This window comes from Brachycentrus maculatus, unplaced genomic scaffold (assembly GCF_059751285.1).
Source record: "Brachycentrus maculatus isolate JH-2025_06_01 unplaced genomic scaffold, ASM5975128v1 h1tg000470l, whole genome shotgun sequence".
Classification (NCBI taxonomy): Eukaryota; Metazoa; Arthropoda; class Insecta; order Trichoptera; family Brachycentridae; genus Brachycentrus; species Brachycentrus maculatus.
Window position 1 is genome coordinate 770,566 of NW_028281217.1, and position 12,188 is coordinate 782,753.

Genomic DNA, 12,188 nt, shown 5'->3' on the forward strand with positions numbered 1-12,188 from the left:
GAAGAATTATAAATAAAAAATACATAAAAAAATAAAAACTTAATTATTATTATTATTTAAATGTTTGAACTGGCAGATGAACGAGTGGATGAAAACAAAAAGAATTCATTAATCAAATATGAATATTTAAAAAAAGGTGCACCGTATGGTGATTAATTGTTTAGGGCAGATTCTCATATATTTTTATGACAGAGAAAATTGTTCAAATATGTAGTTCTTTATTCCGTAAAAGTGGCCAAAATTGTTTAAATAATTTTTCATGCCATAAGAGTAGCTAAAATTCCTCAAATAGTTCTTTATTCCATAAGAGTGCCCTAAAATGCTTCGTTTATGTCATTAAAGTGGCCAAAATTGTTTATTTTATAATTTAGGGCATTATTGTTTGTAATTTTAGGGCATTATGTCAGCACGCTCGGCTACCGTTCTGGAGGTCCCGGGTTCGATTCCCAAGGGGGGTAAAATAAATATAAGTGATTTTTTCACTGTAATATTTATTCAATATTACCATGGACTGGTACCTGAAGCGGAGGGCTGATCACCTTTCCTTCATGTGTAAACGATCAAGATAACACTGCGTTTATATGACACAGTGCCCTATGCACCATTGGGGTGCGGATAAGGGTTTTATATATATATATATATATTTTTTTTTGTAAAAACAATATATATATATATATATATATATATATATATATATATATATATATATATATATATATATATATATATATATATATATATTGTTTTTACAAAAAATGCAGTTCCACAAACACATTTTTGCAAAAAAAAAAAACATTAAAATTGTAGTGAAAAAAAATGTGGCCAATCACTAAGAGCGGTCAATAAGATTACTGCTTACCCTAAGAGTGAAAAAAACCAAACTATTGTGATAGTTTTAGAACCTTGTTTTAAGAACATTCAAAGTAAAGGCAATGTAGAAAAAAAATGATTTAAAAAAAAATTATGTATAATTTTTTCTGTATAATTTGCGCGCCAAAAAAGTAATGATATTTCAAATTAATTTAAAATAACCTAATGAATAAATAATAGATTTTTTTGTTGTGACAATTGCACAATATACACACAAAGTTTTTTTTAATGGGTAGATATTAAAACAAAATGACTGCCAAATTAATTAATGAAAAAACAGCTTTTCACATTTTCAATGAAAAATCACAATCCGAACGGCTTTTACGATTTGCCCTAGAAATAATGTATAAACTTGATGGTAGTGAAAATTATTGTACATATTTTCAAATCGTCGGAAAAGAGCGGAAACAATTAAACATTTCATAATTTTTCTACATAAAAAGAAAATATGTTGCACAAACTAGAGAGAGATTACAAAATACTTCACAAAATATGTTTATCCTTTTTACAATATCTTACGAGCTATATTTTACAATTACAAGACACTGTTTACAATTCCTCAAAGTTTCCCAAATCCGGGGTTATTCAATTACAAAATTATATCTTCCCTGTCTGATACGGGAACTATTACACAAAACTCTCAACTAACTATGTACAAAAGTATACAATTAGTATCAAATATACAATTTTACATTTTCTAAAACATAACTGAGGGCATTGGAAGCTAAGTCTTCTTATCATTCATCGATTACTTTATGCAAATTTCAAATATCGCTCACTCCTTTCAAGAACGTAAAAAATAAAAAAATCGTCAGTTTTCAGTTGTGCATGTTTTCGGAATGCCCAGAAAATGTACTATATCCCAGCAAAAGAGGCATATTTTAAACTTAATATTTACCCGCTACAGGGCAGAAAATGTTGTTTTTGCATTTTGAAGAAAAGGTATTGTTTAACTATTTTTTTTAATATACTAAATAATTTTCTAATGGAGAAAAAACCTTCTGGTTTTACCTAAAAAGATCTGTTGCACAGTAAAAAGTTCAATAAGTGTCTTGATATTTATTTTTAATACATTGTGTTATATTTTTAAACATTAAAACGTTCTCCTGAAAAATCAAGTTTTTTGATTTATGACGTTCTTGAATAGAGTGAGCAATATATTGCACAAAAGCTTTTTTTTATAAATTCTAGTGATGATATTACAAAATACCACTCAAAGTGTTATACTACAAAGTTGATAATGATTTTAAAACACAAAGTATAAAGTCCCATTGTTTAGTTTAAATTTTGTTTGAAGCCGCTGTAAGCAGAGCCTCAGTGCTACAGTGGAACCACCCTCTCAAGAAATGAAGTCAGGATATACGCTTTCTTCCTATGCTGCGTTTACCTTCCACGCCACCTTGTAGTATATACGATAAATATATATTACTATGCATTTCCCTATTCCTTATAAAATTAACAAACAACTCCAACTTAATTTTTTTTAATAGTGTATAAATGCGTATTTATTTTTCATCATAGACTTATTTACGAATTACAATTTATAATAACGTATCCTCACTAGGATTTCCCGTGTAGAGGGCACATTTTACAAAACTTTACTATAAAATTATATGAAAAGTAAATTGTATATGAGACGCAGTCAAATACGACATGGCCGAATGATGTGATCTGTTTCAGATCTACCCACCTCCATTATCCACCTATGAAAAGCTTTTATATAAATTAAATATATATATATACATATATATATATATATGTATATATATATATATATATATATATATATATATATATATATATATATATAATTCTTTATGGTAGCTTGGGTGAGGTCTATAGTCGACTTTGTACCCCATAGAGAATCACTGTAGCATCTTACAATTCTCACAGATTGAGGTTGAATTTCCTATTATTAAGAAGGTCACGCATTTCAAACAAGAAGTTTTTCTCCATTTCTATCCTGACTGATCTCTAGGTAATGGTCCCACTGGTCACCGAGCCAACGACTATCTTTAAATAATTAAAAAACCAGTTGAATTTCGGCGACATTCAAAATAGGGTGTAATTTACAAAACGGTCAAAATACAAATGCCCCAATATAATTCAATACATTGTCACGTGGCGCTCAAATTGCAAATTTGACTTAAACATGATTTATGGAAGGCATTTTTTATAATTCGTAAAGATATTTGCCATTAAACATGGCGTTAAAATTACGGGTTTGCCTTAAAAATCATTTTATGGGAGGCATTTTTTTTAAATAAAAGATATTCGCCATTCCGCTTTCTACATTTGCCATTTCGAAAGTAATTTTTTGGCTTTGTATTATACTTTGATTTCTACCAAAAAAGTGTTTCGATGTTGGGGCAGAGAGCGCTTAGCAATGATGTATAATTATTTACATAGAAAATGCCAAAGTGATTTTACATATCACCATAATTAGGAAATATTAAACAACAAAAAAAAAATTATCCATATTTTGGTGTTACAGAAATTATGTATTCATTTGAAAAAAGGGTGCTTTATTTTTTAAAGTGGACAAATTGCCACAATTTTTATTTATTTAATTGTTTTAAAAAAAAAACTATCACACACCTTCCACAGGGGTAGACAGAGAGAAAAGCATACCACACCAGTCTATCTTTGCAGAAAATCTTCATCTCTTCCACATTTACGCACCTCCTCATACATACCCGACGATCATTCTAACTCCAGATCTGACAATTTTCAAGTATTAGAAATACTTGGTCATACCAAGTTTTTCTCGGCGTTCCTTTGTTGCTATTTTCAATAACGTTTGTCTAATAAATTTGTTTTACCGTTCTTTCTTCATTCATTCGATTCACATGTCCATACCATCTGAATACTTTTTTTAAAAATTTCATTGAAAATGCTTATCTCAGCCTTGCATTGTTTCCTTATATCACTATTGGAACGTCTATCATGCATGGTTTCGCCGCATTGAGAGATCGCACTTCAAACGCATTTCAGTCTACTTTCATCCTTCTTTTGCCAACTCCTTGAATCTCTTTTACTTTCACGTTTAGCTTTGCTGATAGATTTTAATTGAGTTAATTTTAAATTTTAATTTTACTAGGTAAATGTAACTAATTGCTTTATTCTATTGTAACTATCAAACTGTCAAATACATCGGAACATGTGTCACAATAGATTTTGAGAAATTTAAGAAATATTGGTATTTACCAAGTAAAATTTAAATAAAAAATGTGTATTAAAGAAATAATTGAACTATTTCCGATTTTAGTACCATTGCTTTGCTTATGAATTATGGGACACCCATTATCGCAATTTTTTCATGTACCATATTTTTTGTTACACCGTTTATTGGATAAAAATACATGAATGCAATTTTTAAAAAAAAGGTAATAAATAAAAAAAATGCAATATTGTCTCTAAAAAATATTTTTAAAAAGAAAAAAATCTGAAGAGTTTTATTTTTTTAAATAATTATTTTCATATATATTTTTTAATTATTTAACTATCTACAATATATATTTTATTTAAACATACAAGAGTACCAGCTCTTTTACATTAAACATATATTTTTTTAATACTTACAATTTTCTTCTTTAAAAAAGAATAACATAATTTACGAATGTTTGATTTACAATATATATATTTTTTTAACAAATATTTTGGAAACTAAATATCAATGAAAGAGAAATTATATAATGCATTAAAATAAATGCAAAACTTAGAACTATTACCTATTTACAAAGATATAAATATATATATATATATATATATATATATATATATGTATATATATATATATATATATATATATATATATATATATATATATATATATATATATATATATATATATATATATATATATATATATATATATATATATACATATTAAATTTAAAAAATATTGACAAAATTCACTGTTGCAAATATGTATGTATGTACTTCTTTTTTTGGTTCTTTGTATATGTCTAGTTTTAATGCAATAGTCATTCCAAATACAATGTCCAAAATACAAAGTATTTATTCTGAATCTACTACATGGTTTTGTTGCCATATTGTGGATAAAAGCTTTGATTTATTTATTTTACTGGCAACACCAACATTGGCTGTGCCTCATAGGTCGAAATAGCTATCACAAGACACTTTCTCACGTAAAGAAGAAGAAAGAACATGTGTGCCGCAATGAAGCCATGCGTGATATCGTCGCAAGTCTCGCACACACGTCAGGCTTGCGATACGCGTGCGAGCGCTTCATGTTCACTGCTTGGTTTGTAAGTACGCACATTTCTCATGGCAAGCGAAAATAAAAACTTTGTATTAATTGACAGATACTATTCTGAAAGAAAATATAATGTGCATTTTATCAGTAAGAGATAATCGAGAAAATGCAGTTAATTTTATTTTTTAATAACACAAATTTCAAATCACATTTTTCTATTTATCAGGGTACTAATAATAATAATTTTGATAATTTACATGGCGCCATTTTCGTAAGGTATTACCTCAAGGGCGCTTATAAAGACTTGGATAAGATAAGGATGATGATGCTAATGATAGATGAAAAATACTAAAAAAATATCGGGGTAGGCGCTGATAATGTGTCCATATGGAACGCACACCACTGAATAAAAAGTACAGTGAGTAACAAATCAGTGTCAATCGGTAGTTGTCAGCTTTCCGAAACGAATACAATACGTCGCCAACATGCTAAAATGCCGTTTCTTTTTAAATGATGGAGGAAATCAGTGATAGAAACATGGATAGAACCTAAAAAGATAGATTTTCATATATTATATCGCGGGTGTACTGGCAAAAAATTTTAACTCAAAAATATGCAATTTTGACTTAATGATGCATATTATAAAGTTTTCAACGTTCTACAAACCGGCCGAATACACTAAGTAGTTTAAAATGTCATATTTATGTGGTTTTAAAAGTAAATTAAACTTTTTAATAGCGGGTATTTTATTCAAGCTAAAAGCATTTAAATAACAGCGATTATTCAAACAGGGATTTTACAGTTAACGTTTTTTGCCAGTATACCCACGATATTAATTTGGTATAAAAAAAATATCAGAAAGAAATATGACTCTATTTTTTGTCAGCGTATAATAATTGATTTTCTGCTACGCCAAATTGTTCAGAGATGTCACTTTTGCGTATAAAAAAAACCCCAAAAACCCATTTTGTACTGAAATGACATCCTAAAAAAACATTTTCCAATACAAGTCAAGGCGATGCCGCACAAAAAAGACATTGGTAGCATCAGACAATGATTTAATTGCCGATTTTCGTCTGCCGCAACGATTTTTGCCGAGCCGAGATGTCAGAAGAGTGTGTCTCAAAGCGCAGGAGAAGAAGAAGAAGAAGAAGAAGACATCAGAAGAAGTGTTAGTAGCCGATGTGAAAATCGTTTCGTTTCTTTTCGCAATATTCAGTTTCCAAAATGTTCTGGGTGACGATTTCATCCGTTGCCGCTGTCTTTATCCTGAAAAGAAGAAGAAAATGTGAGAAACCAGTTATTGGCAGTTTATATAATGATTTGAAAATTGGGTACCTTAAATTAATTGGGTACCTTAAATTCTTGAGAGTGTCAGAAATGAAACGGCGTGATGGTAGTAGAAGTGGGTACTTTGAATTTTAGATTAAAATTTTTAGCAAAATTAAGCACCTTGAATTCTTGTTACAGATTATTTAGCTAAATTAGGTAATTTTTAATTTAAATTATTTTACAAAATAAGGTACCTTGAATTTTTAATAAACGGTAATGTAAAGTATGAATTACAGAATATGAATAGATACTCACGGCAGTGTTAGGGACTACTGCATTGTCACCGGCTGCTTGTTCCACATTAGCTTCGGAATGGTTGCAATCTAAAATCAAAAGGAAAAAAATCAATCACTAATTATGAGAAAAACGTTTTACAACATTTAACACTTCTTACAACTTCACTCTCCTGTTCAATGATGGGCACAATGGCGAACGATGCACAGAGTACAAGGTGATCATTTAAGCCAGCCAGTGCCGGGTCGTAGGCTCATGAATGCCCAGACTTCCATATTCCTTGGTATAAAAATTATACACTTAATTCCAAAGGAGACACCTATACATATATATATATATATATATATATATATATATATATATATATATATATATATATATATATATATATATATATATATATATATATATATATATTCTTTTTCTTTTTACCCTTATCTGCACCCAATAGCCTCTCCCTCCGTAGTGTAATGGTAGCGTGTTTAGCTACCGTGCTGGAGGTCCCAGGTTCGATTCCCAGGGAAGGTTAAATAAATATAAGTGATATTTTCATTATAATATTTATTTAATACATATTACCCTGGACTGGTACCTGAAGCGGAGGCTGATCACCTTTCCTTCATGTCTTATCAAGATAATACTGCGTTTATATGATGCAGTGCCCTATGCATCATTCGGGTGCAGATAAGGGTTTGAATTAATATAAATTGAATTAATATATATATATATATATATATATATATATATATATATATATATATATATATATATATATATATATATATATATATATATATATATATATATATATATATATATATATATATATATATATATATATATATATATATATATATATATATATATATATATATATATATATATATATATATATATATATATATATATATATATATATATATATATATATATATATATATATATATATATATATATATATATATATATATTTATATATATATATACAGTAAAATACAGTAAGTCAATGGAGTATAATCAAAGAGAACCGCATGCAGTTCGCGAGCCAGGGTTTAAGGATCGCTGACATAAGAAATTTAATTTTATAAACCCATTGTTTTTCTGAATGGTAAAAAGATTATGGGATACGTATGGTGAGGATGGGTAAGTACTCATTCAACGCAGGTATGTCAATGGTATTTTTAACCTGACCTGGTTCAAACCCCATACGCCTTCATTTGATAGTTGGTGCGACCATACGTCCACCTAGAGAGACGACTATTTTTATTAGGTACCTTTGTGCAGCTGATGCAGAAGATGTATCCTGTTGTCAGCCTGCTGCAGCTTCCCGCGCAGCATTTCCCTCTCCTTCTCGAGGTCTGGAAGCCGGTTGAGCAGCTCCGTCAGGATGCTCCGGAGACCAGCCCCGGAACCCTTCACCAGCCCTGCGTCGGCTTCTGCACAGTGACAAGATCAACTTGACGCTTTTCTCTCATCTTTTTGTATACATTTTTACATATTTCAGCCAAGTTGACATTTTCAATTGTGGCAAGTTTAAGTAGATAAGACGAATGGTGAGCATATTGTCCTCTCAGGGTCTTTTAACTATATTTCTCTGCATTGTATGTAAAAGGTCTGTTAAAAAGAAAAGTTGAATTTTGAATTGAACACATATCGCTCACTCCTTTCAGGAACGTCATAAATAAAAAAAACTTGATTTTTCAGGAGAACGTTTTTAAAGTTTAAAAATATAATAGAATGTATTATAAATATATATCAAGCCACTTATTGAACTTTTTACTGTGCAACAGATCTTTTAAGGTAAAACCTAAATGTTTTTACTCCATTTGAAAAATATTTGGTATTTTAAAAAAAATAATTAAACAATACATTTTCTTCGAAATTCAAAAACAACACTTTTCGCCCTGTAGCGGGTAAATATTAAGTGAAAAATATGCTGCATTTGCTGGGATATAGTACATTTTCTGGGCATTCTGAAAACATGAACAACTGAAAATTGTCAATTTTTGATGTATGATGTTGTTGAAAGGAATGAGCGATATGTATAATATTCATTTGAATATTTGTATACATACATGTATGAGTGTAGTAAAATAACCTGATATATTGTGAGTGTGTCCAAATACTTGTTCACAAATCTGAGTTTTCTCTACTTAGGAGTTTTTAAAAAATATTTTAAGTTTCTTAAGAAAAAAACCTGAGCATTAAGTGGTTATTGTTAAAATGTCTAGTTTTGAGAACTACAATGATCTCATCAGTAGGTGAAAATAAAGTTTGTATTTTCACTTGCTGACAAGACCATCCGTAGTTCTCAATACAAACTGTGTTAACATTAACACTGTAGTTCTCAAAACTAGTCATGTTTACATTAACACAGCAGTTCTCAAAACTAGTCATGTTTACATTTACACGGTAGTTCTCAAAACTAGTCATGTTTACGTTAAAACTAGTTCTCAAAAGTAGTCATATTAACATTTACACTGTTACAAAACTAGTCTTGTTTACATTTAAAAGCTCAACTTTTGTGCAAAATTAATGAAAATTGAAATTTCATTCAAACACCGCATGAATGAAAATGATGCGGAATGCATTGAAACACGTGTCACAATAGGTCTTAAGAAATAATGGTATTCGCCAAGTAAAACTTAAATAAAAAATGGATGGATTTTACCACAAAGTGAGTGCCGAATCATTTAATGAAAAAAGTAATTATGATAGATCTTCCGGGATATCTTCCATACCGTTGTTCCAGGGATCCGTGCTGCTCTCCCCGACCTCCTCCAGCAGCACGATGCTGTCCATCTGTCTCTCCTTCTCGCCGCCGCCGAGACTGGCGCACGCATCGCACAGGCCCGCGGGGCACGCGGGGGACACGCGCAGCGCGCGCATTAGCACCTCCGTCAGCTTGTTCACTGCAATATTTTCATTCATTTCATTCGAACCCTTATCCGCACCCCGATGGTGCATAGGGCACTTCATCATATAAACGCAGTGTTATCTCGATCGTTGACACATGAAGGAAAGGTGATCAGCCCTCCGCTTCTGGTACCAGTCCAAGGTAATATTGAATAAATTTAAGAGTGAAAAAATCACTTGTATTTATTTGACCCCCCCTGGGAATCGAACCCGGGACCTCCAGTACGGTAGCCGAGCGTGCCGACCATTACACTACAGAGGCGGACATAATCGACGGACAAGGCTGATCAATTAAGCCGGCCCAATGCCAGGTCATAAGCCCCAGGATGCTACGTTTCCTCTCGTATAAAAATGATAGACGCTTCATCTCCAGTTGAGACACCTAAAATGAAAAAGAAAGCACTTTGTGAAAGCAAAATGGTTTACCGTGATCATGGGCGGATAGTAGCAGTTGTTCGACGTTGTCGGAAGTCGGCTTGGCTTCCACGAGGATGTCGGTGGCGTTCCTCACGAGGGCGCTGCTCCCAGAGACTTCCTTGGCTGCTTCTACGGCTTCCATCATGGCGAGGGCCACCTTCTCCTCAGCCCTCCTCAGACGTTCTGCGGAGGAAAATAAACCGATAAGAGAAATGGACTATGTCGGGACGGATAGGGATTTTGACAGATACCGGATATAATGTATGAATTTGGCAGACATTGACAAAATCACAAGACAAGATTGAAGATTTCAAATAAGTCCATTATTACATTTCGACATCTCAACATAGATAAAGAAGAATATGAAAGCCTGGGTTTAATAACAGGACTTACGACCTGTCATAGTCTGGTTTGACTCATCATTATATACATGTGTAACATTCACCATTCTATTTTTATTTAATTTTTTTTTGTTTTTTTTTTGACATCTCATCAATGAGAGGAAGTGCCCTTACATTAACAAAAACACTGCTACACGCCGCCATAAAAATAGCTGATCCCGAAACCAATAGCTATAAGTTGTGACAACCACTATGACTTCTTCACACTCGTAATTTATATTCTTCTTCTTCTTGTTTTTGTAGATCCTAGGGATCTGTTTGTGCCTCCGCATGTCGCTCTTGGGATGTCAACTCCCAGCTGTCTTTCCATCTTTTCGGAGGTCTGGCTGGGGGTCTGCGTCCTTCAGGGTTGCCTTGGAGGGCGATACGTGGAAGTCTGTCTTCTGACATTCTGTTTATATGTTCCTTCCAGTATCGCCTTCGTTGTCGTCCCCACCTCACGATATCCTCCGCCTTACACATGCTCCGGATGTCGGTATTTCTTACTCGGTCTCGCAATGTGTTTCCGGTTACGGATCGGAGAGTCTTCATCTCGGAGGATCGAAGTCGAGATTTTGCTCTGGAAGTATCTGCCTTGCCTCAATCCCATAAGTGGCTATTGGTCGAACACATGTTTTGTATATTTTCATTTTACTTTCTATTCTCATCTGTTTGTTCCTCCACACCGAATTTCTGAGGAATCTTGATATAATTGCAGCCTTGTTTATTTGTTTCTGAGTATCACCATATAGATCATATAAATCACCGTGGCTTCCGAGTATCACCATATAGATCACCGAGCGTAATTTATATTAATAATATTATATATACGCCTTAAATGTTAGTTTGTCATTTATTAATTATTGAATAAATTGAATTGAATTGAATTGAATAGTTAGGTATGGGACGGGGTGTTCCTACCTTGCGGAGTGACAGTCAGGGTGGCCACCAGCGTGAGGGGCGGCTGCGTGATGGTCAGGATGGCCGGCTCCAGGAGGCAGCTGGCCGGGTCCTGGGACGATGCGGAGGATATGCCGGCCTCTTCTTCGCTCACCACGCTGGCCAGAGCTCCGCTGGAAGTGAGCAAATGCAATCGGAATGATGAAAAATTATGCATATTCAGTATATTATTTATTGATTCGGCATTAACTTTGTGGAATGACATGATTATTTTATTAAAATTAAACACTTGAATATACCACATTAATGAGTTATATTTATATTTACGACTAGTTTCGAAAATGACAGATGTTTTCATCTTCTGGTACAAATTAAAACTAATTTGTACCAGAAGATGAAAACATCTGTCGTTTTCGAAACTAGTCGTAAATATAAATAAAACTCATTAAAGTGGTATGTATATTCAAGTGTTTAATTTTAATAAAATGCATATTCAGTGTAAATTTGTGAATAACAGTGTAAATACTGTGTAAAAAAGAGAATAACAGTGTAAATAGTATGTAAAAAAAACAGATTAACATTGTAAATATGTACTGTGTAAAAAAGAGAATGACAGTGTAAGTACTGTGTGAAATAGTGGAAAATGATGTTAACATATTGTGAATCAGTAAAAACAATGTAACCACGGCATGAAACAATGAAAAATGATGTTCCCATATTGTGATTCAGAAAAAAACAGTGTAACCATGGTGTCAAAATGTGAAAAATGATGTAACCATGGTATGAAAAAGTAAAAAATGATGTAACCATATTGTGATTCAATGAAAAACAATGTAACTACTGTGTGAAAAAAGAAAAATTGATGTAACCATATTGTGATTCAGTGAAAAACAGTGTGAACACGGTGTGAATCAGTGAAA

The 12,188-nt window shown here is 32.1% G+C and overlaps 1 protein-coding gene across 2 annotated transcripts in view; it reads right to left on the reverse strand.

Moving 5' to 3' along the window:
- Window positions 1-4,815: 4,815 nt before the first annotated feature.
- LOC148302253 (uncharacterized) overlaps window positions 4,816-12,188 on the reverse strand; it is a 142,870-nt gene continuing 135,497 nt past the window's right edge. For both annotated transcript variants that reach the window (XM_088271915.1, XM_088271916.1), the window contains 6 exons: window positions 11,290-11,441; window positions 9,998-10,171; window positions 9,397-9,567; window positions 7,930-8,091; window positions 6,677-6,744; window positions 4,816-6,358 (listed from right to left, as the gene is read on the reverse strand). In XM_088271915.1, coding sequence (XP_088128041.1) covers window positions 6,335-6,358; window positions 6,677-6,744; window positions 7,930-8,091; window positions 9,397-9,567; window positions 9,998-10,171; window positions 11,290-11,441 — 751 coding nt within the window. In that variant the 3' untranslated portion in view covers window positions 4,816-6,334. The remainder of the gene's footprint in view (window positions 6,359-6,676; window positions 6,745-7,929; window positions 8,092-9,396; window positions 9,568-9,997; window positions 10,172-11,289; window positions 11,442-12,188) is intronic.